Genomic DNA, 25,009 nt, shown 5'->3' on the forward strand with positions numbered 1-25,009 from the left:
TGGCTAAGAACAACAAGCAACCCAAATGTCCGTTGCTAGGAGAATAGTTGAATAAAGAATAAACCCGTGCCTTGGAATATTATGTGGCTATTTTAGGCAACAATTGGTAGAAATGATTTGTATAATATGATTCCATTAGGGAGAACAAAGCAGAAGGTTAAAGCACTGTTTATATGCGTGTGTGTGTGTGTGTGTGTCTGTGTGTTTATGCTCATAGGGAAAAAAACCTTCCATGTAGCTTTTCCTTCCACAGGAAGCATTTTCTACATAAATTTCTGTATGGCTTGACTTGTTACCTAAATTTTAGGTTTTTTTACTTGTTACTTAAATTTTAGTTTTTTTTAATTAAAAAATAAATCAAGATATTAAAAATCAAAAGAATGAAAAGGGAAGGGGGCAGCGGTTAAAATAAAGACAGAAGATGAGGAGAATGTAGTTTCTGAGGCGGAAGGAAAGGAGGAAGCGGCTGCTGCTAGAGGCGCCATCCGCGTTCGTTTCTGTCAGATGCAGACACAGACACCCTGGGTGGCCGCCTGTCGCCGGCCGGGGGAGAGGCCGTGGCCGGGGGAGAGCTCAGGGACAGGTGGGCGGGAGTCGTGCTGCCAGGGCACGGAGACAGCTCTCTGGGCGGTCTCTGAAGGGGACAAAAGTGAGCGAGAACCTGGGTGATTATAGAGAGACTGACGTGGTCTCTAAAGAGGAAAACTGTGTGATTGGAGGCAGGAGCAGCTTCCGCTCCTTGTCCCCTGGGGACAGGCCACACCAGTACTTTCCGCAGGCACCACTGAAGGCCGAGCAAGGAGACGGAAGGTGTCAGAGGGGGAGGGATGCGGAGGATGACCGGCTTCACGACATGCCGGAGGAGAGGACAGACAGAAAGATGGTGGTGGACAGAGCGAAGGACACCCTAGCTGGCCCTGATTGGTTTGTATGGACCTCCCTGGGTGGCTGCTGGCCCCTCCGTCCAAAGAATAGAATATTACAGTTCATTATTCAGATCTGATACTTACCCATTAAAAATAGCACACTACTAGAATTTCTTCCAATTCCTTATTATAGTTGAAGCCTGGCAAGTCCTCAGTGTCTGGCAATCATCATCGAGCTGGTGCCATAGTCGTTAGTCCGACACTTGACTTGGGACACTTCCTCAGCGTGTCACAGGAAGTTGGCAGGAGTTGTGGATCACAGTCCGTTTAGCCTTTGGTCTGGCTGACCTCTCAGTGGTTCCCAATGCAGGTTTGGGTCAACACCATTTTTGTCTCCCAGCATCCTTCTAAACTAGACTTTGGGCGTTGTGTCTGTCTCGCGGCTCACGTGTGAGTTACCCGACCTCGTTTGTTGGAGTCCGCACGTGCAAAGCTCCTCTCCCATTTGCTTTGATGGCGGCGGTCTTTATCACGCTATGTTCCTTGGATCTCTTGGCTCTTTCAGTAACTTACAACAGACCGTCAAGGTGAAGGTGTAATAAAATTGCCCGCTCTTTGAAGGCTTTGCCGTTGTCTTAGATATTATGCTTGTATCTCGTTCTTTCTATGAAAAGTAAATTATCAGTTGTTTAAATTAAAAACCATTCAGCATATTGCTGACAGCGTAATACGGCAGTTCGTTAACTAGGGGGGGAGGTGCTTGCCTCTTGTGTTTCCAACGCTGATTCTATCACCTCGACTGTGTATGGTCCCCTGGGCCAGAACCAGGAAAGGCCCCCCAAGCACAGCCCGGTATGGACCAAAGAAAACAAACAAAAATTCTTTGAATGTGAGTGCAAGAGAGCTAGGTGGGAAAGTTTCCCTTCCATAGTAGACTTGTGTCTCAGGTTTGAGAGACATCGCTGAAAGGGAGTGATGTGCACCCAAGGACGTGCGTGTCCAGGCCATTCGCAGCCCCTGCCTGATGCCAGAAAAATCTCTGAGTTCATCACCAGTTGGATGTGATGGAAACGGGTCTTCACCACCTGTGTTTTGTCTTTTCCATTTAAGGATGTAAATGAAGACCCTGGAGAAGATGTGGCCCTCCTTTCTGTCAGTTTTGAGGACACTGAAGCCACTCAGGTGTACCCCAAGCTGTACCTATCTCCCCGAATTGAGCAGTAAGTATCAGTTGTCACGAATCATATATAACCTGGTGCTTCTCCCTGGGAATGAGATGCAAAGCGTTTGATAATTTTGTTCGCCACTTGGCGGGACCAGTAGCATAAGATGGTTTATCTTTGTTGACTTCTATTTTTTTTCTTTTTGGGTCACACCGGCGATGTGCAGGGGTTACTCCTGGCTCTGCACTCGGGAATTACTCCTGGCAGTGTTGGGGGACCATGTGGGATGCTGGGAATTGAACCCGGGTCAGCCACATGCAAGGCAAATGCCCTACCCGCTGTGCTCTCGCTCTCACCCCAATTTTCTTAAAGAGGAATTGTGTTCAGAATTTGAAATCCAGGGTAAGTCCAACTGGAACTTACTCTACAGTTTTTTGGGTGTGTCTGAGTTGGGCAGTTGGTGACGCCAGCACTGCACCTGCGGAGAGAGGAGGCGGCACGCTGAGTCTGCAACCGTGGCTCCTCCCGGGAGTTCCCTGGGCACCGGTGCTTGTAGCTGAGTAGTGCCTGGCACAGGCTCTTATCTCTTTGTAACTGTTTGTGATGTGTAAAAATGAAACCAGTTTCTTGAAAACATTCAGCAGAAACGTCTTCTGCAGCTAGTGCAGGTAGGATTAAAAGCAGATCGCCTTAAAAAGTGACATGCTTGGATTATCTTTCTTCGACTAAGTAGATCTACGTAGTTTTACAGAACACGCAGGCCACGTGGCTCAAGGAGTTTGATATCCTGTATGTTTCAGCCAGACAAGTAGGTAACTGCAGGAGCCGGTGACACCCTTGCCAGGATCAGCCTCCCCGGGTGCCTCCCCGGCTGCTCGAATACGCCAATGGGGTTTTCCTTTGTTCGTTGAACACGGATCATAAGCAGATTTGCTTGGAAACTTCTGGCAGGACGTAATTTCCATCAGCAGGGGGGGTCTTACAGACTTTGAAATCTGTGGTCTGTCTGGGAGAAGGGGTCTCTGCCCAGCGCGGTGGACGGGGCCTTTCTCCCTCCCTGTTCTCAGGTGCCCCGTGGCGCCTGACATGGTGATGCAAGATACGGCTCTTCCGCCTCAGGTGACTGTAAGCACCGGCTATGTGACAGGCTCTTACTCCCGTGTGCCCGCTGGTGCTCAGTGGATATCTCCATCTCCGTCTCCATGGAAGAGGAGTGATACCAGTAAGGGGTCAGAGGGAGGAGGTGGTCCATGAACCGGTCCCAGTGGCGTGGACCCAGGTGCTGCCACTTTCATTTGCCAATAAATTTGCTTCCTTATGTGTACAACAAAATAAGACCTATTTCATGGTGACTTAGACTGGGGGGGAAGATTACAACAAGTGCTGTTCATGAAGCATCAGCTTCAGTGCCTGGCACTATAGCAAGTGTATTCATGTTACGATTATTGATTTAGATCCTAGGAGAAGAAGAGGGAGGAAGTGGATGGCAGTTGGAGAGTTGGGAAGGAGGGATGGGGAGGTCAGTGGCAGGTTCTGACTCCAGAGAAGCCACGCAGTGCACACGTAACGAATTCCGTGAAAAAGATATCACCGAATGTAGCAGTAAGAATATATCGGTCAAGCCAGAGCCAAAACTTTGCCAACTCAAACGCCAAACAAAAACCTCACAGTTCTTTTCCGTCATCTCTGTTCTTTTTCCCCGAGTTTGCCCCGACTTTGCAGTGAGCTTTCTAATAAATTATTTCTCTCTCTAAAAATCTAAGCGAGATATCAAGTCATTTGCGAAGGATTTTCTTTTGAAACCACTTTCTGTTCCTGCAGTGGAGCTCTGCGTCTCCTCCGGCTGGGCGCCGAGCACCTTCCCAGATCACCCTGCTCTCTCTCTGCCAGCCGGCCCTGCCGCCAGACTTCGTCCTTCCTACTGCACATCTGCATCCGTCCCTCTGAGCGTTTAGTAAAGCGCTTTCCAGCACACAAGATGCCCTTCCCACGTCCTCTTCCTGCTGAGACAGTCCGTTCCCCACCTCCTTTCTCTGCCAGCGCCCCCCCCCTTGCCTCGCCCCGGCTCCTGCGGCTCTGAATGCTGTCACTCTTCACCTACCAGGGATCTCGTCAGTGAGACGCGCTCTATTTGTCTTTTTCGACATTGTCAGCTATTCAAGGGCACAGAACCAGCCCTTTTACTCCTTTCGGGCCCATACAAATGCAGTGCACAGGAAGTAATGGTTTAATTAGCAGTGTTCCAGTTGAATACGTACTTTGCACAGAACGCTCTCCTGAGCGGTCTTACATTGTGGTGGGGCGGATGCGCCCCCGGTGCACTCTTGGGGCTCCCTCCCCACCTAACTCCTCGTGGTGCCGCGGGACCGTGATGCCCCAGACCTTGGATCCGGCCCCCTGCGTGCAGAGCAGAGGCTCCAGCCCTTAGCGTCTTCTCCCGAGCCCCAAGTCTCCGGTTTTGCCGGTGGACACAGACTTAATAGAACTTTCCGTTTTCTTTCCACCCTCAAACAGTTAAATACAAGACATACTTAAACCCTCATATCTAAGTTGGAGTTCCAGAAGCATTTTTAGTGAGCAGTTAGAGTGGAAAGTGATCATATCGTGGGATGCCTTTCTAAGGGCCTACGGACTTGCGGGAGCCGTTACCGTCTGTGGTTAACTCCTGCAGAGCGCGCGGCCCGGGAAAGAGCCGGGCCGTCTCAGGAGGGACCAGAGCAGAGCACGGGTGGGGCTGGTACTGCCTTGGGGCTGGCGCTCAGTTCTCCTCTGTTTCATCCCACCGGGTCTGTCCGCCCTGGGCTCCCCAGCTCTGACGAGAGTTTCCGAGTCGGAGAGTTTCCGAGTCACGGGCAGAGCGTCCCGTGTGGACCCGCCCCACGCCCAGGCCAGGTGCAGGCGCTGGCCCCCAGCTGAGACTTGCTTTGGCTTCTGCCAGGGCTCTTTCTAGGACGTCCCAGGCCCCGTGCTGTGCATTTGACAGACTCTCAGACTCTCAAACCAACAGCCTGATCCGTGTCAGGTGAAAATCCTCAAAGAAAATGGCCGGTCATCTGCTCCCTTCTGCCCTCCGGGGGACCTTGCAGACCGTTGAGCCTGAGAGCAATGCCCCTGACCTTGGCATCCACAGAGGGTCGCACACCAGGCGCCAGGGCAGAGCCCCCCCCACCCCCCCAGTATTCTGCACAGGCCGGCCTGGGGCCCGGCCGCCCGTCTCCACTCTCCGACCGCCCTGGACATGACTCACAAGGTCAGGGCTTCTGAGCATCCCCCGTGCGACAGGGACACTGATGAAACGGGCTTCTTGCCCACGCCACACACTGACTTCCCGGGACACAGCCCCCTCTGTTGAATCAGACAAGGATGAAGTCCAGCGCGTTCCAGGAAGAACGTGGTGAGCTCGACCGCGCGGTGGAGGCCAGCGATCGGCTCCACTCAGTGGAGTCGGGGAGGATCTGACAGGAGCCGGGACGGCACGTCTCAGCGCCACTTGCCTCTCTGTGCCGGCTGAGCGGCCTGGAGTGTGCAGGGTCACGCCATGGCGCTGGCAGGTGAGCCAGGCAGCGGAGACCAGCCGGTTCTCTCTGAGAGTGGGGGGCCCTTCTCGTGGTCGGACCCGCCTGTGTGGGAGTGGCGTGAAGGCACATCAGCTCGTGTCTCGCTGAGTTTGAGCCAGGGAAGAGGCCCTCGGCCCCAGGGCAGGCCAGGGGGCATCTTTCACAGGTCCAGGGTCTGGTTTTAGAACTTGGTGTCATTAAGTCACAGCCCGCCTTGGAAATAAGTGTTCAAGGCTGACCAGCCCCCCGGAGCACGGAGGCACCACGGGGAGGAGGCCGGGAGCCTCAGTGCCTCCGAGGGTCCCAGGCCAGCGGGAGGGAGCGGAGCGAAGCAGGGCGAGTCCCAGCTTGCCTTCTGGAAGGAAAGGCATGGGGTGAGTCAGGGCCTCGGAGACTCTCTCCTGTCACTCACGGCTGGCGTTCTGGGCTCCGGCTCGTCCTCCTCTCTGCGCCTCACTTCAGCTCATGTCGGCGAGGCTGCGTCTCACTCTGAGCTTCCCCCCCCCCCAGGCTGGGGCTTCATTTGAACCCGGCGGTTGGCACGGAGCGGGCACGCTGTCAGGGCCCCTGCCGCTGTTGCCACGCCTACGAGAGGACACGGGGTGTCTTGGGGCGGGCGGGGACGGGCTCCGGGAGGCCAGTGCGGTGCGGCCTCTCTGCAGGTCAGACGCGAAATGCTGTCGGAATACAGACTCTGCTGTGCTTCCACACGCTCACCCCGGACCCCGCTCGGTGTCCCTTCAGGTCCTCGGCTAGGCGCCCGCTGTGTGCTCTGACACATTTCGAGTCCCTCTTGGCCTGGAATTCTGTGCCCCCTGCCCTGTGTGTGTGTCTTACCTCAGCCTCCCTCTTAAGACCGCTCTCAGAGCCCAGGGAGGTCCCACTGAGTCGTCTCTCACTCTTGGCAGTGACCCGGGAGGCCCGTGTCCACGCCAGCCTCCGCCTGCTCTGGGACTGGCCTCTTGAGCGTTTGCAGGCCCGCCTGTGTGTGACACCCCAGGGCCCTCTCGGCACAATGTTTCTCCACACGTGGGTTTCTCTTCCCGGCAGGCTGGTTCCTTCGGTGTTCGGGGGTCGCAGCTCAGAAGCGTGCGCCAGTAGGGGGCTTGGCCGCTAGGATGCTCCCCAGGCACAGTCACGTCCCACCTGCCTCTCAGTCTGACGGGCAGACATCTCTCTGTGGTCATCCCAGCCGGCCAATCGGCCCAGAATCTTCTGTGTCCTCTTGTTCAGTCAAACCTGTGTGTGTGTGTGTGTGTGTGTGTGTGTGTGAGAGAGAGAGAGAGAGAGAGAGAGAGAGAGAGAGAGAGACAGCCCGAGACAGTTCCTCTCGGGAGAGAGACTGAGAATGAGTTTCTGTGAACACACTTGTGTTTCTTCTCTTCCTCCTGGGTATTGGCTACACTACAGGATTGACTTGATTTCCCCCCCTCTCCTCTGGGGTCTCTGTGTAGAATCCACTGTCCTCTTATCTTCTCAATCACTACCTTCTTTGTAGAACTTTCTGGAATGGCACCTACCTGCTGCCTCTCCAAGACTGCACTTCCCCCACCAGTATCCCTACTTCTCTTTTCCTGTAGTTCCCATGGGTAGAAACCCCTTCTGGGTGGCGTCTGTCTGTCAGCCACGGTCGCTGGGTCCAGAGGGCTCTGTCGCCGTTGCTCTTGGGTGTGCCTTACGGGCTGGGTCCAGACCGCTGCTCTTGTTTCTGAGAGGTTGAGCTGTTTCTCTCGGGGGTGGTTCACCAGATGAAGCCTGGGGAGTGGCGAGGCTTTGATCTCAGGGCCCTGCTCCTCTCCTCTGGTTTTGGCCTCGCCAGCCTGTTTCCCAGCCTTTCTCCCACTTGGTGTCTGGCCACTGCCATGGTCACTTGGAACATTCCAGTAGCTTGTAATCCACAAATGTGGAAACTCAGCTGAGGGAAAAAGTTGGAGCACTGAAAATTGAAATGCAACAATTTAGAATTCTAAAGGAGTTTAGATAAATCCACTGTTTCTTTCCCCCCCCCCCTTTTTTTTTTGCCTAAAGCAGCAAAAAATTCAGTATATTGTGATTTGATTTGTGCTTGCTCCTGAATTCAGCATTAGCATGGATTGGAAAACTAACATTTTATGTATGTTCAGACAGGTTTTCGAGTCCTTGGGGAAATTGTTTAACTAAAACTTGGGTAGATGTGAAGAGAGAATCCTCGCCTTTTGGAAAATACTCAATCAGTTATCTCAAGAGACAAGACCCCGTATCTTGAGGTGATTTTGTGTCAGGATTTAAGTTTTAGGATATCTGTAGTAAGCACAGGTCAGCTTGGCTCTGCTCATGTTTCTTAGCCCCTGCGATAATCCTCTAAGAATATTGTTCTGCTAGGAGTGCGGGGAGAGGGGTTGTTTGTCCCCTCCATAGACCCAGTCCTGAGTGAGCAGACAGCTACCCATCACGCGAGCCAGCGGGGAAGATGTGTGTTTGGTTTTCGTGGCGGGAGCTGCCTCAGCCTCAAGAACATCTTAAGGGCCTGAGATGTTCCTTTCACGGTCCGGGAGCAGAGCCAGCGGGATTCTTTGGGACTCGGAGAGGAATTCTGGAAAGTCAGTTCAGCAAGTTTGCGTGAGCGAGTCTGACCTCTGTCTCTCGCCGCCTGCCCACAGCGCGGGAGCTCAGGCTGCGCTTTGAGGAGAGCCAGAGTGGAATCCAGCCGGGGAAGAAAATCCATCAGCCCCCAAATATCATATTTTGGGAAACATGCTGTTGTAAACTCCCACCTTCCCCAGCCGCCTTAAGTCAGTGATATGTCAATGTTTTTATCTAGCTTTCTTTCCAGGCAGAAAATACCCATGGAGAAGATGGCTCTAAGTCTGTGATAATGCGGCTTTCCCCGGTACGTGTTGCCCCTGCTTATTGCAACTGTAAGCACCGTCTTAGATTTATTTTGTGTCCTTGGGCATTCTGTGACCGGTTTCTCTTACATGCTCGTGGTCTCTTCTTTATAGCACAGTGCCTTCACTTAAATCCCTAAGAGAGAATTTGTTTTCAGTTTTAAAAATCAGGCCTGGCACCTTTCTGTGAAATATCTCAAGGGATTCATGCAAGAGGTTTCTTTTCTGCAGTGAAGATGAGAAGTTGGTGCTCAGTAAGAGAGAGAGAGAGAGAGAGAGAGAGAGAGAGAGTGTGTTTATCTCAGTGGTGGAACTCTGAACTCTGAACATTGCTGTTTATAATGTGTATTTATAATGTGTATCACAGTTAGGAAAATATTCACCAGTAAAGGTGGGAGATTAGATGAAAAGTGGTAATTTACCAAAACACTAGGCTCTGTTAATAGTAGGAGCAGAGAAATTAAAAACTGGCCTGGAATATTTGCTCAGAAGCAGCACAGAGAATCTTAAACAGGCCAGATCCAAAGAAGAGGACACGTAGAGGCGGTGCCCAGTGGAAAACCCCGGAGATTAGCGGGCTTCAGAGTCAGGCCATTGTGTAAAGGAGTGAGCTGGACCATGAGACCTGGTGGGAACCTTCGACTTTACCCCAGAACAATGGAGAGTCCAAAAGATGCAGTGCTTTGAGAGTAAACTCACTCCGCCTGCCACCTCACACGGAGCCTTGCTGTCAGTTGTGGGCATGCTTCCACGTCTCGGGCCGGGATCCCCATGGAAGCTTCCCGTGTGGTGTCTCAGGTGTCAGCTCTCACTGAGCACCGCCCGCCCTTCCTTTCTCCCAGCTCTGTTCTTTATCTGCATGAGTGACTTTTATTTGATCAGCCGGTAACCCCTCCTGACCCCAGGCACCGTGCTCTGGCCTTGCCCGGCCCTGTTTCCTGGATCCAGACGGCGGGCCGCTTCCTTGGGCTCTCTGCTCCCTCTCTGGCTCCTCTCTGTGCCTCTCCCTGCCCTGTGTCAAGCCGGTGCACCGTCCTCTTTGCCAGGGTCATCTGTGGGACGCAGAGCGCACGCCATGCCACCCTCGGAAAGCTCTCCTAGCGCCGCGTTACTGGACAGGCGAGAACGTGGCGTCCTCCGGGGCCTCAGAGCGCGGGGACGGAGCCGGGCACCTCCTGAGGATTTTCCTTTACTATTCAAAAGCGCAGCCATTGTGGTTCCCGCGTTTCCCCCGGTGTTTTCCGTTGTCCCCTGCTAGGGCCCGGCCTTCTGGGATGCTCTTCTGCGTTGCCGAGGTTGTCCCGGCCTCCGTCCAGGACTGCGGGGCTCGTGGACGTGCTCCGAAGCGTGGTGATGCTGCGGCGCTGTCGGGTCTCTTTCCTGTCCACTACTTCTCACGGGTCTGAGTTGACCTCTGTCCCTGGAGGCCACTCACCCAAGTCACTGGCATCCCAGCCCGACCATGGGAACGCGCGTCCCAGGTGTGGCCTGCACCGTCTCGCCACATCTCCCGGCTGCTGGCAGAGGGAGGCTTTCCGTAACACACCTGGACTCCTTGTTCGAGTGCTCGGAAGCAGATTTCGTTACCGTTATCATCAGTGGCCTCAGCGGCTTTACCCCTCGGCTTTCCCCGTACCTCCTGCACCTCCTGGGTGCCTTCCTGCCCTCCCTTTCTCCTTTTCTTCCTTCCTCTCCCATCCTCCTCCTCCCTCCTCTCCTCCCATCCATTCCCTCCTCCCTTCCCCTCCTTCTGCTCCCCCTTCCTGCCTTCACTTCTCTCTCCCTCCCCCTCTTCGTTTCTCTGCCCCACCCTGCTTTCTGCCCGGAAGTGTGTGCTCCCTGGGGCTGGATTTCCCCCTCCCCACTTGTTTCCACACTTTCCCTCTAATCCCTTTCACGGAACTTGGGGGAAGTGGAAAGGAGTCTGTAAAAAGCCTGGTCAAGATGATGCAGATGCCGGTCATCAAATGCAGGGACCTGTGCGCATGCCCAGACCTTCTTGGGGAAGGAGCAGGGAGGGCCTGGTTCCCTGGAAGAGGCCTGACCAGGGTAGAATTGCCCCGTATCGCGACTGTTGAGTGGAGGCGCATGTCTGCGCATCTGCCAGACTCACGGGCCTGTGTTTCACAGAGTGCGTTTCACCTAGGTGAAAAGTACGTGTTGGGGGCTGCAGCGATAGAACAACTGGTAGGGCGTTTGCCTTGCACATGGCTGACCTGGGTTCGATCCCCGGCATCTCATATGGTCCCCTGAGCACTTCAGGAGTAATTCCTGATTGCAGAGCCAGAAGGAACCCCTGAAGATCACCAGGTATAACCCAAAAAGCAAAAAAAAAAAAAAAGTATATGTTAAAGTTTAAAAACCCTGACAGACCTGGACAGCCAAGTAATGCTTCTTAGTCTTCTGTGTTAATTGTGAATTATTGTATATCTATCTTGGTTTTTATTATTATGGTGGCCCCCCAGCCTGTGCGTGCAGGACACGTCCACAGCCCATATAGATTTCTTTGAGTGACGTGGCATTAAGCCCCCTCCTGGGTGTCTTTAGCTGTTCATCGTCAAACACGTGGGTGCGTGCTGTGTGCAGAGCGTTCCCCTGGGCTTGGACCCTGACCCAACTCTCAGAGGTCCCGCGGGTGTAGGCACTGCCTATGACCCTGTGACACCGCTGTACTGTCTGCAAGCATCTTTGCATTTTCAGAGCTGGTTGTAGATCTAGCGAGGACGACCTATGTCAGATTTCACAGCTAAGGTGGTTCTATCTCATCTTCGCCCCCAAACAGGCATTTTGGTGGTTTTTCAAGCATCCACCGCATGGTCTCCACGGGTCACTCTATGGAGCCAAAAGTAAAGGCCTGACCCTTGGCCTCAAGCATTTGGTTTAAATAGGCAGTGACAAAACCCCCCTGAGGTGTGTAATTCACATACGCAGCGGAACCCCTTCCCGTGTCGCTGGGGAGGGGTCTGACACCAGTGTCGCCCGGCCTCGGCACGTGAAGTCTGATTGAGGGGCGTGTCCTTTGGTGCTGGGTTGCCGGATTTCAGTTCCCGCAATCCAGGGCTCACCCTTATATTGGCGTTTTTCCATCGTGGTTAAAATCCAGACATGCGGTCTTGCACTCGCGGTGCTAATGACTCCAGTGAATGGCAAAGTCTTTAGTCTGAAAACAAGTGATGAGTGAGCGTTGTTCTGTAAATGGAGCCGGGGCACAGGGTGAACAGACTGTGGGTGCACGCTGTCTTCCACGGGCTGCTCCGGAATTGAGGGAGGGCATTCCTGAAAAAGACAAGACGCTTCTCCCTTGCCAGACCTCCGCCGGGCCCGGCCATTACACTGAAGTCTGCACATCAGTGGAAAATTCATTTTACTGACAACTCTCCCCCTACACCCCACTTGCGAAGCACCCTCCCCGCCCAGATGTGGATCCCAGCCCTCCCTGGCCCACCGCAAACTTTCCAAAGTATGACGTCAGGTTGGATGGTTGCATGCCAAGTTTTCATCTTGGACCAGATTTTTTATAGCTGCATTTCTCGGGGTGGGGAGGGGGGGTGGAAGGAGTTTCTGACCCGATGGTTGAGAGCATTTCCACGTTTTCCTTCCCTCCTCTGACCTCTTAATGAACTTGTCAGAGTTTAAACATGACCTGTGTGATTGTGTTTTTATTAGAGGCAAAGAAAAAAATTTTTGAAAGCTTAAAACAGTCCCCTAAGGTTCCTACGAAAAAAACAGTTATAGAGCATATTGGAACTTAATATTTCTAGATTCTTCTTTTCACACAGAAAGAAAGCCCTCCAAGATCCTTGTGTTTGGATACAGCTGTTTCGGTAGTTGGTCTTTAGTTTTTCCTTTCTTCTAGGCACTTGTCACCGATGTGGGTATTTTTTTCTTAAACACACAGATACGCTTCATCGTGTTGGTCTTTGGGGAGACGGGGCAGGAACACCTGCGTGCTTGGGGCTCCCTCCTGGTGGTGCTTGGACGACTGTGGTCCTGGGGATGGAACCCAGGTGTGAGCAAGCAGATGCCTTCCCCGGCTCTGGACTCGCTCTCTCGGTTGGTCTTAGTCCAGGGAGGAAGCAATGTTAAAAGTCCAGCTGGGAGAAGCCCCTGAAATGTTCTCCAGTAGGGAAGGAGCTTAGAATACTTCGGCGTAGAATGAAGAGGTGATGGAGAAGTAAGTCCATTTCCGGACAGGTTGGTGAAGTGGAGAAAAAAAGAAAACCCCAGAAAGGTGAGCAGAATCAGCCTTCTGGTTTCATTCGCTTCCTTTGTTTAAAGCCAGAGATCACACCCGTAGCATGCGTGGACTTCCTCTGAGGAAGTGTGTCTGTCTGGCCTGGGGGAGCTGGAAGGCCTGGGGTACTCCAGCCTCCTGCACCCCAGTCCTTACCACTCCCCCAAACCCTGGTTTCTGCATTGAGCCGCATTGTATAGCCGAGGCAGCTGAAATGCAGGGAGGGGCTTGGCGACCTGCCTGGGTCTCAGACCTCACAAGTGGGGGCAAACTAGGCAGTTTGACCTGAGCAGGATTGAGGAACTAGGTCAAGGCGAATTTGAGTTTATTATAAGGTCACACACATATATACATATACACAATGTATACATATATACACACATACACATGTATATATCTATACATATATATCACTATATCACTGTCATCCCGTTGCTCATCGATTTGCTCGAGCGGGCACCAGTAACGTCTCCTTATACACTTTTTTTTTTCAGAGTGAAAAGATACATTAAGTTAGGAAATTTAATTTGTTAAAAAGGGACAAAGAACCCCATTGCTGCGCTGCCATCCCTCGTCAGCGCCAGGTTTCTCAGAGTCCTTGGCGCTGTTGACATCTGGGGCTCACACAAAGCCTTTGTGTGAAGGGGGATCCTCTCGTCCTTCGAAAGATGTTCACAGCATTTGTGTCATCTATATACGGGAAGCAAGAAGTGCGGCCAACCCCCAGTCATGACTGTCTTCAGTTTATAGTGCCCGTTGGTGTGGGCAGAGGGGGACGCGGACGGTTCCCAGTATTGTCTCCTTCCGTCATTCTCCAGGGGCTGTCCAGAGCCCGTCTCTCTGCCTCAGTTTTAGGAACCAGTGTCCTTCACATCTGAACTGATTTCCTGTCGTGTATCTCCCGTGGCTGGCCCTCCAAGGTCACGTGCGGCATTTAGAAATTGAACTCAATGCATGGACCCTATAGGAACCCCTCTCTGTGGCTGTTTTGCCTTAATCCACCATTTCTCTCTCTGCTTTTCAGTTAGTTTTATTGAGACATATTTACATGTCACATAATTTACCTATTCAAAGAATGCAATTCCATGTGTTTGAATAAATTCAAAAGACTGTACAAACACCCCTATACGTTTAGGACACTTTTGTCACTCCCTAAAAGAAACTTCATGGCCATCAGCATTCACTTCCCCCTCACCCCGGCAGCCATAATGTGTCTCCATGGATCTGCCTGTCAGAGACATTCCGTGTATGGGGAATCTTCATCCTGTGCTCTCTAGGGACCGGCTTGTTCCTCTTCATGATTTCCAGGTTCATGGTGTTTGACCACATGCCAGTATCCATTCCTTGTTATTGACAAGCAGTCCTCGATCATGTGGGAAGACCACAGTTTCTAGATCCATTCATCAGTTAATAGGCATTTGGATTCTTCCCACTTTTTGTTTGTTGTGAATACTACTACTAAAGACCCTTGTGTTGCAAGCATATATGTGCACATACAACTTCAGATGTCTTAGGAGGAATATCGACTGAGAGTGTTTGCTCACTTTCATGGGGTTGCTTTGCTTTTTACTATTGAGTTGTAAGAGTTGCTTTTCTATTTTAGATAAGAGACCCTTCTCGGATGTGTTATTCACAGGTGTTTTCTCCCCTTCTCTGCACTGTCCTTTCCCTTTCTTGGTGGAAAGTCTTTGAAGTTGACCCCTTATTGGAACTCTTTTTGGGCATGCTTAAATCACATTTAGGGGTCTTGTGCATCTGTGCCACTTACTGCATTAGGTCGTTGATGTCCCTGATTGAAGATCCAAATGGTTTCTTGTTCTTTGTCTCAAGGTAGACATATGAATTATAAACCTGGAATAACTGACACAGGATTCACATCCAGATATACAACTTCCTAACATTACTAAGAAAATTACACACACACACACACACACACACACAAATCTGATTTAAGGATGAACAAAAACATCAACAGACATTTCACAACAGGAAAATATTAACAAGTACTGAAGTACAAGCAGACTTCCCATCATTCAGGCCTTTGAAACTACCGAGTGGCCAGCACTCCTGAGCGGTGGGGCTCGGCAACGCTCAGACTCGGAGATTCGGGGGCTGAGCTGGGTTTTTGATGAGACCCCAACACTTAGGAAGCCTTGTGTATCGCCGTGAGCGCTCCTCACTCATCCAGGCACGGACGCTGATTCTCCGAACTCGCCCATGTCCCAAGCTCCCGGCATTTCCAGGAACTTGAAGAAAGGCCAGTGAGTGGCTTTTCAGCTCAGAGCGGATTTGAAGAGACTTGGGGTCCTGAAGGGGAGTTCTAGGACTGAGGGCCTCTGACTCAGCCGCTTGTCTCCACCTGAAACTGGACTAGCCGCAGGACACAGTAGGAGCTAGAGGATTTCCACATCTGACCTTAACATCTGGAGCCTTTTTGGAAACCTGAAAAGAGAGATTTTGCGCGTAATGAGTCTCCCCTCCATGATTATTAACTTGATTACATCATGACAAGTAGAAATTTAGCTCGTTGCAGAGTGAATAGGGCTCTCTCTCTCACCCATGGCCTCCGACCAGAGGGCTCAGAACTCAAGATTTCAGTCAACCCAGGACCAATTTATCCGCCTGACTTGTGACCCGGAACCTCTGCTTTATTTATTCATTCATTTATTTATTTATTTAGCTTTTTTTTATATATATATATAGGCAGTTCCTTCCTTGAAATTCAAAGTTGCTTCCTACTTCATTTTAGCACATCATTTTCTTTCTTTCCTTTCTTAGAGACCATTTGCTTATTTCAGTTCATATCCTGGTGTCATAATACCCTCAGTTAGTAGATTAAGAACTCTCAAGAGATATTTCTGTCCTCTCTCTTTTGGATTCTGTTTTTAAGAATTGTAAAGAAAAGTGTAAGTGTCAGGAAACACATTCAGACCAGCCAGTTTCCCACGAGGGTTTCTGTGGGCAGTGCCATGCCCTTTGCAACACGGCGGCTCCTGCGCGGGCGGGTGCCCCGGGCCCCGGCCACTGCGGGAATAGCCCCTCGGTCCCTGCGGTCCCTGACTCTGTCCCGTACGATTCCATCCACCCCCTCAGAGGGTGCCTTCCGCCCCACTGGAGAAGAGAAGAGCACTTTTCCTTGCGTTCAGGTTTAAAGCCATGGCAGTGGGTTATTTGAGACTCTCAGAAGAGGTTTCTGGGAACACCAGAGGCGCTCGCTGCACCGGGGTTTTGTAGCCCGTTGCTGTCCGAATGCCAGCGCAGAACCAGTGACCCTAGAGAGGACGTGCCCTTCCCTGGCTCTTCCTAGACACCATGCCCTGCACGGGGCCGCCTCACTGTCCGGCTGCCTTCCCGATCAGTGGCCATCCCTAAGTCCCCTGAGTGGCCCTGGAGGAGGCCAGCCCGCTTCCAGGCGCCTGGGCCGTCCTCTGCCGCCGACTCGCCCGTGATCTGGGTCCTGGAGTCTCCAGGGCCGAGTCCTGCTCAGTTGTTTAGTGTGGCACCGGCCTGCCCTGTCCCATTCAAAGACCAGGAATGGTCCCAGAACACCATGTCTCTGTTCTCAGTGGGCCTTCGGGGGATTTCCGCCGTGCCAACTCCAGTGTTTGTGGTGTCTGCTTATCACCCGCGCGCTCCAGCGGGTCCCCATCATCCGACCTGGAGCATCCTGCCCTCTGTGTCACCTCCAGGGACCCTTTGTTTGGCCCCTCCTCCGTCAGGGTGATGATGGCTTCCAGCTTCGTGCCTGGCCATCATTCTGCGGGGCCTCTTTATTCCAGTCCTCTGTTTCCCAGCCGTGCCTGCCGGCTCTGTTACCAGGAATTCACCTGCTCGTTCCCAGCTGCACTTCTCACTCCGGAAGCGTCTTCCCCACAGTGCTCAGCTCTACGGGCAGGCGTTGCCGGACCAGAGTTCAAATGAATCCTCAGCTGCCCTCAGAGGTGCCCCCCGCTCTCGGCCGGTTGCTGCTGGCACACAGGCTTGCTGCCACCAGAATATCTCCCCGGGGTTGCTGCTTCCTTTCGTCCTGCAGTCCCGTGCTCTTTCCTCTCCTTGGAGTTTTGCTTTGGGGCCACACATCTTTCGAGTGAGGCTTCCCTCTCAGGCTGCTCCTGGCAGTAAATCTCGGCTTTCTGGCCCTGACATACCTTCCTTCAGCAAATTGGCACTTAGGACCAGCTCCTGCCATAGCATATTTATTAGTGAATTGGTACCTTTGCATATTTCATAAAGTGAATTATTGCCTTCAGGTATTCATCTTGAAGGTTAATAATCATATTTGTTTTATGTGTGTCTTTTCATCAGAAGCACCTATTATCTTCCATTATGTAAGGAGGTTAACTAAGTTAAATTACCTTCTCTAAAAACCTTAACAATACCAGAAGAGGGGACAAGGGAACTGATAGCTCTCGTGAACCGGCCACTGTGCCTGGTGCTCTAGCCAGATGGCCTCGTTGGCAAAAACCCGATGAAGTAGGTGATGTTCTATACTTTGCAGGCAAAGATAACTGCAATTCAGACAGCTGAGGAATGGACACCACAAGTCAAAAATGGGGTTGGGGGCGGGGGGAGTATTTCAGTATGGCTTTCTCTGGGTCCTCAGCTCTTTCCTGTCCTCCGTTCCGGGAGGGGGGTCGCTCCTGGCAGTTCTCAGCCAACCTGGACACGTGGGTCAACACTTGCACCTGGTGGCTTGGCGGCCTGCTTGGGCCACAGATGCGGGGGGGCTCCCAGGGGTACTCCAGCAGTGCTCGGGGACCAAGGTTTGCTCTTGGAGGCAGAGCAGAAGCCACAGAGGGTGGGGTTCTCGCTGCGTATGGGGGCGAGGCTGGGTAGCCAGGGATCGGTGCGTTGTGCTGTGCATTGTCTGTAAAGGGACCTGTCATCTCTCGGTGACTTCGTGACTACTGTAGGTTCTAAACGGAACACGATTGCGTATTGCCATGTCTGCCGGGCTGCTGTGTGAAGCTTTCCTTTTCAATTCCAGATGCTCGTGTCTGCCCATGTTCTCCAGGCAGCTCAGCTGCTCCAGGGCCCGGAATAACTATGAAATGAGGATAATGGCATCCTTGCCCGCTCGTTGCGCTCGTTCCTCAGTAGCAAGCTAAAACTAAGAACTAGTTTGTACATGATAAATAGGAGAAAAACTATAATTCAGAGCAAGATGGTTCAGAAACACGCGTATGTAATTGAGTCCTTTCCTTAATGAACAAAAAGCTCCATCACTCCTAACTAATGTGCTCCTGGACTTCCCAGAGGGGCAGATGAGATGGCGTCTCCTGGAGAGACCATGTCCGGCCCTCCCGGACCAGCAGGCCCAGTTTGGTCCCGGAGATATTCCTCGTCAGACGGTGCCACTTTTAAGTGTCAGGTTCACTGTACCGCCGCCAGCATCCCACCTCGAAGGAAACCCCACCCATTAGGCTCTCCTGTCTCTCCTCCAACCAGCAGATTTTTCACTGAGTCAAGGAAGTTATTTTTGTTGTGTGTGGCAAGTTCTTTTGCAGTATTTATATTCCACGTACGAGTGGAACCATCTGGCAATTGTCTTTCACTTCCTGACTTCCTTCACTCGGCATCTTCCCCTCCACTCGCATCCATCTTGTTCCAAGAGTGTGTTTCAATCTGTCACGGCCGCGCCGAATCCCCTTGATGATGTCTGGCAGCCTCTATAGCCCGTCACTTGTCAGTGGGCATCCAGGGTGGGTCCGAGTGTCAGCTCTCGAGAATAACGCGTTGTGAACTCAGGGGGCAGGAGGGGGCATATCTTTTTGAATCAGTGTTTTCATATCTGGGGGTGGGGGGAAACGGGGAACTGGATTGCTGTATCTGTGAAATGTCCGTTTTTGTTCAAAGGCTGGTGTTCGAAGGGCGCGATTCTAATGAGCCCATCATGTGAGAATAGATGGAAACTCTCTGAGTGGGCGCCTTAGCCGCCAGCCGTGGCAGCCCGTCCCTAGCATCGTGCCTCGGAGGGGTCTCTGGATCTTGTTCGAGATCATTCCAGTGAAGGACCACACCCTTTTCAGGACTGTGTCCTGTCCCCGCTTGCCCTGGTGTCCGGGTACTGCTATGTCACTTGCGACAGGGTCTTGGAGCCTCTTTGCTTTGTCCCACGTGGCCCAGAGAGGGGAACAGGTGCGCCCCGGGCCAGTGTGCCGCCCCACACCCCTGCCCCCGGCCTTGGCTTCTCTCTGCTCAGGGATCTTTCCCGAGGCTGGCCTCTCCCTTTCTGGCTCGGGGGACTCGCAGGGGCGGAGTGGGCAAGAGCTGGGAGGCCCAGGGCTACCCCTCCGGTCCTGCCCCAGCACCAGCGGGAACATCAGTCCAGACGCGCCGTCTGCGGTTCCTGGGAGCATGTGAGGGCTCTCGGCAGGTTGCAGTACACACCTACTCTGGGCTCCACCAGGCCGGGCAGCATTTCGGTGGGTTAATTGGGAGGCCGTGGAGGAAAATGCAAACTTGAGCTTCTGAAAATACTTGCTGCCACGATGCCCCGAGCCAGTATCGCAACCCCTGGTAAACTTCCCCTGTGGGGTCAGAACGGGAAGGCTTCTCGGGCGATTGGAGCTGAGTGGTAAAGCTCAGCCCCAGTGACAGACCCAGTGGCGCCAGGGGCCCTACACGCATCTGTGTTTTCTTCCCTGCCTGCCAGTCAGTCAGTCTTCAGTGGAAGGAGGGTAGGTGGGCGGTGCTGGGGGTCTGATCTGGAGTGGAGGCCTCATTCCGCCACAGCCCTGCTCCCCTGCTTGCTTTGAATTAAACCTCCAGCATCCACTTGAGCAGTTTCGTGTCATTCTTAGTGGGTAACACTTGGATACTTTAACACCTCATGGCATTTCGCTGGGAGTTGGGTTTGTTGTTTTTTTTTTTCCTTCCGCCTCGACTTCAGCATTTATGAACGTAAAGACACGGTTTGGGATCCTGTTTCTCGGCTGCACCCCTTCACTTCACAGTGCCTTCCCGCCTCCCTCCTTTTCCTCTGACGCGCGTGCCGTTGGCTCATTGTCACACCTGACCTCCGAGGCGCATGAACCACGTGTGTCCCAACTGCTTTTGCACCCACCCCCAGAGGTTTTGCTTCTGCTGGACTCCCTTCATATGCGTGTGGATGGAGGGATCGCTTCTCGCTTCTCGGTGCAACTGCATTTTGGTTACGACTGCGGACTTTGGAATCTAAGTCTCAGCCACTTTATATCTGTTCCACTCAGTGTCGTCTGTTGTCTCTGCAAACTTCTCTGTGTCTTAAACCTGTTGAGTTGGAACCACATTGTCTCAGAAGATGGCTTTTTGGGAACCGCAAAGAAGTGCTTCTCAGGATTGGGAGAGGAGAATCTTTGGACCTGTCCCTGCACTATAAATGCGGATTCGGGGGCCTCCAGGCAGCCTTCATTTAAGAAAACACACCAACAGCGTTTGTTGACCCCAGTGTTGGCACGGACTCATTTGACATGTCTCACCTGATTCTGTCCAGGAGGGATGAAGGAGCTTCATTCATTCTTCCTACAGACTCGCTGACTCGGATTCAGAGAGGAGCTCTCCCGGGAAGGGCAGGGCCCGTCTCTCCCTGCTGCCCCCCTCCTGGAGAGGAGACAGAACCCTGCACGGGCTGACCCATGTCTCCTGCAGGGCAGTCCCCATCCTGGTCAGAGGGGTCTGCTCGGCACCTGAGACTGTAGGATATCACTAGTCTACACGCTGGAGCCATATAATAATAGTAATTACCTTAATGATGCTCTGTGCGTCTCAGGTGTCTTGCACCCGAAGGCCTTCAAGTGCCGCGTTAACCACACATCCGAGCGCCCAGCCAGGGCAGGCAGTGTTGAGTTCTTGGTTTAAGGACACGTTCCACTGGGGAAAATGGGAATGTCACAGAGGAGACTTTGTGATGGGGGAAGGAAGCGTGAAGGGAGGGAGCTCTTTTGGTATCCCAGGGTGCAGCCTGAGGGCGGGGAGCTTGGGGCAGTTTGCCTGGGTGCCTTTCATACTCAAGGAAATCAGCATCATCTTTTTTTTTTTTTTTTTGCTTTTTGGGTCACACCCAGTGATGCACAGGGGTCACTCCCGGTTCATGCACTCCAGAATTACTCCTGGAGGTGCTCGGGGGACCATATGGGATGCTGGGAATTGAACCCGGGTCAGCCGCATCAAGGCAAATGCCCTACCTTCTGTGTTATTGCTCCAGCCCCAATCAGCATCATCTTTTATTACTAGCCTTTCTGTGTGTTTCATAAATCCCGTATCCCACCTGACGCCTTCGTTTCTTTTCCCCCAGACCTTTGAGTCATTTATAGACTCAGAGAATGTTCTAAAATAAAACCTCTAGAAGAATCTTAAGGATAATCTAGTCAGGAACCCTGGATTTACAGAACCAAACTCTTGTAGGAAACAAAAAAGCTGAGTTAAAGACAAGCCCGCAATGAGCCAGGAGGTTTGTGGAGATCCTGACAGTTCTTCTGTGTACGTGTTGCATTTGCTGTGTGTTGTCTCTCTGCTGAACTGCTTTGTAGATTCAAGTTAGTTCAAGTCTCCGAGATCCTGGCCAGTCTTCATCATTCACTCTGGTTTTCTTTCTCGCCTGTATTTCCACCTAAACCTCTGGCCCTAGAGTACAGAGTTTCTAGCCCGTCCTACCTTTAAAATGGTTTCCCAGGTGCTTTTTCCTTCGACTTCTTATCACCTCCTTTCTCTTTTTGCAACCTAAATAACTGCAAAAAGCCCCCTTCGACTCAATAAAAAATTGAGTGAGTTTTGACAAGCCCCAAGACCAACACTTTAGAAAAATCAGGTTTAATTAAAGGATAGTGAAAGAAAGTTCTGGGAGACTTGTGGGATGTTTGCATTGGCTTCTGGAAGCGTCAGCTGTGGAAAGGGTAGTTCCTTATTCTCACATGTCAGCTGCGGAAGCACTAGCTCCTTACTCTCACGGTCCTCAGCTGCCAGTGCCCAGGTAACTGGCCTCTCTTGTATCGGCGACTTGTGGTTGCCTTTACCTTACAGACCAAGTGAGGAACAGTCCCCTCAGAGCAGGTGAGGAGCTCGAGAAGGGCAATCTACTCATCATTCATCAGTCACTGGCGTGGAGGGATCGTCTGTAGATGACTTCGCTCGAGGCGGAGGAGAGAAGAGGCTGCAGTTCTGCAGCCCTGCTCTTCATCTTCTTGCTAAGATGACTGAGCTAGAGATGCTTAGAGAATAAATGCAAATGTGCTTGGGGAATATGGGAGAAGCCTGGTATTAGTGGTTTCTTATTCACGGCAGCTCAACAGCTCAATTCTATAAATATTTATTAGGAATCTTAAAAAATTTTCACGTATTTGTGTACTCAGGGGCGGTTTCTGGAGATACTGAAGAAAATGGAAAGTATGTCTTCATGTTGGGGGGTCAGGAGAACACAGGACACCAAAGGACAGAAACACTCGCTGCACAGTTCCCCGGAGGACCAGCAGGTGGAGCTGTCAGCCACGGGCAGCGCTGTTGCTGTTTCCCAGTGGGCTGGGGGAGGGTGATGGAGGAGCTGTGGAAATTCTTAGCACTAAGTGCCTCTGAGTCAGGCAGGATGAATCCCCGTATCCCACGCCATTTGACTATTTCCGTCGATTTCTGGGAAGAAATTGGGAGTAATCGGAATAAATTTGTTAATGGCATAACGCTAGTTATTACAAACTTTTCCTTGTTGACACCTGCAAATTTATCTGTGGACAAGGAGCATCGCCTTTTCTTGAGTACATGGATGATGCAGATCCCGGCGATTTGTGCAGCATCGTTATCCAGGGTTAAGAGACTGGAGATGAGAAAAGCCACTGCTTGTTTCGTCTGCCTGTAATCTGGCCTTCCTGGTTAGTTTCTGCACCTCCTTCAAGAGTTAGCTCACATGTTAGCTCCTGTGGAAAACCTTTCTTGTCACCCTCTACCAGACAGAGTTAAGAGTGCTCTTTTTTGTGGCTGGATCGATAGCACAGCGGGTAGGGCATTTGCCTTGCACACAGCCGACCCGGGTTTGATTCCCAGCATCCCATATGGTCCCCCAAGCACCGCCAAGAGTAATTCCTGAGTGCAGAGCCAGGAATAACCCCTGTGCATTACCAGGTGTGACCCAAAAAGCCAAAAAAAAAAAAGAAAGAAAAAAAGAATGCTCTTTTGTTTGTCTGCATCACTGTTTATGACCTGTAATAGTGCTTAGTTCAAGTGAATAAATCCTCTTTTTTTTTTTTCAATGCAATTTTTCTTTTTTTGGGATTTTTTTTGGGGGGGTCACACCCGGCGATGCACAGGTGTTACTCCTGGCTCTGCACTCAGGAATTACTCCTGGCGGTGCTCGGGGGACCATATGGGATGCTGGGAATTGAACCTGGGTCAGCCGGGTGCAAGGCAAACACCCTACCCGCTGTGCTATCACTCCAGCACTGCAAAGCATTTTTTTGTTTTTGTTTTCTGTGTATTGTCACTGTCACTGTCATCCCATTGCTCATTGATTTGCTTGAGCGGGCACCAGTAACGTCTGATTGTGCGACTTACTGTTATTTGTGTATTAATATTTTTTTAGTAGTGAATCACCGTGAGGTACAGTTACAGGCTTACAAACTTTCGTGCTTGTGTTTCAGTCATACAGTGGTCAAGTACCCATCCCTCCACCAGTGCCCATTTTCCACCACTAATGGTCCCAGCATCTCTCCCACCACCCCCACCCCGTGCCCTCCACCCCACCCCACCTCTGTGGCAGGGCATTCCCTTTTGCTTTCTCTCTCCTTTTGGGTGTTGTGGTTTGCAATAGAGGTATTGAGCAGCCATCATGTTTGGTCTGTAGTCTACTTTTGAAAGGCACGCATCTTTCAACCTGAATGGGTCCTCCCAACATCCTTTACTTGGTGTTCCTTTCTCTATCTGAGCTGCTTTTATTCCAGCATATGAGACCAGTTTCCAACCCATGTTAGTCTCCCATTCTGTTACGAATCCTTTTATTTTTACTTTTACCTATATCTGCCATTAATTGAAAATTTCTTGAGATTAAATGTTACTAAAAATAAATAAATTTTACTGTATTTACCTGTTGCCAAGTACAAACCAGGCATATTTTTTAGTCTTTCTGATTTTAAAAATACTGCATTTTTAAAGGTTATGGGGCGGTCTTCTAAATGAGTACAGATAAGCTGTTACAAGACAGCTTATTATAAAATAATTGATTTTGGACTTAAGTATTTCTCTTTATAGGGAAAGGGTTACAGGACTATTCTCAGGAACATCCAATATATAATGTATATTAAATATACCAGTGTATAGATATATAGAATTTTAAGACTTATGTGGAATTTTAATTTTGTGAATTACTCAGAGTGTATTGGTTTTGCTACTTGAAGTAAAAAAGAACTAGGCCTTTTAAGGTGATAATAGTATAATATAGAATTGTGGTAATAAAGTGATATAAAGTGAATATAAAGGGACAATAAAGTATAATATAGAACTGAAGATATCCCTACGTAACTCAGTGATGTCTTCAATTCTATATTATAATCTTTCAGTAGGAAATGTCATTCATTCTGTTCAGCTGGAAATCTCTTTCATAGCCACCTTTGAAGTGAATTACAAAGATCTCTGAAGAAGTCAAATGTCGAGGTTGATACATTCTAGAGTTTATGAAATGAGACCATGCGGGCTTTAACTGAAAGCCCCAAGTTTTCCTTACAAAAATAACATCGCGATTCTTTTCCCGTGTGTGTGAAAACTTTGCCCTTCACTACTCTTGACTGGGAGAGTTTCTCTCCGGCCTTTGGAAAACTAAATGAAAGTATTTCACCATCGATAGCCAACGTTTACCAGGCTCCCACTACGGTAAAGGCCCGGTGAGGCTCCCGACAGCCCCGTGGAAGCGCCCGGCCCCGCCAGCAGCTAGAGAGCGGAAAGCAGAGGCGCGCCCTGCATCGGCTCCTCCGGCCTGGCGAACAGGCTCAGCCTGCTTCACATCCATAGTGCCAATGAAACGGGTTAGAGGGCAGGTTGGCTGCTCTGGGGAGACCTGCTTTCGAAGAAGAAAAGAGGATCCCCCAAAACAGAAGAAAAACCAAAGATTCAAGGTCACAATTGATGCCCAGCGACAGCGCCGTCTCCATCATTGGTCACGTTTGCGGCAGGGTTCATTATTTTTGCCGCTGAGTGAATGGTGTGTGGACGGCGGCTGTGGGGCCGGTGGGGCCTCAGTTCTGAGGGTACCTACCACTGTCCAGAGGCGTGTCCAGTCAGACACCTGCCGAGGAGTGCTCCTGGGGCGCTCAGCCAGTCTTTCCACTGGTGCTTTCCTCCGAGGTGCCAAAATAGGATGAAATCA

At 51.2% G+C, this 25,009-nt stretch overlaps 1 protein-coding gene across 1 annotated transcript in view; it reads left to right on the top strand.

Moving 5' to 3' along the window:
• Positions 1-25,009, top strand: part of BABAM2 (BRISC and BRCA1 A complex member 2) — a 398,928-nt gene that overhangs the window by 234,770 nt on the left and 139,149 nt on the right. Inside the window, exon 7 of the mRNA XM_055123091.1 lies at positions 1,977-2,086. Coding sequence (XP_054979066.1) covers positions 1,977-2,086 — 110 coding nt within the window. The remainder of the gene's footprint in view (positions 1-1,976; positions 2,087-25,009) is intronic.

The sequence above is a fragment of the Sorex araneus genome, chromosome X (genome assembly GCF_027595985.1).
Source record: "Sorex araneus isolate mSorAra2 chromosome X, mSorAra2.pri, whole genome shotgun sequence".
In the NCBI taxonomy this organism is placed as follows: Eukaryota; Metazoa; Chordata; class Mammalia; order Eulipotyphla; family Soricidae; genus Sorex; species Sorex araneus.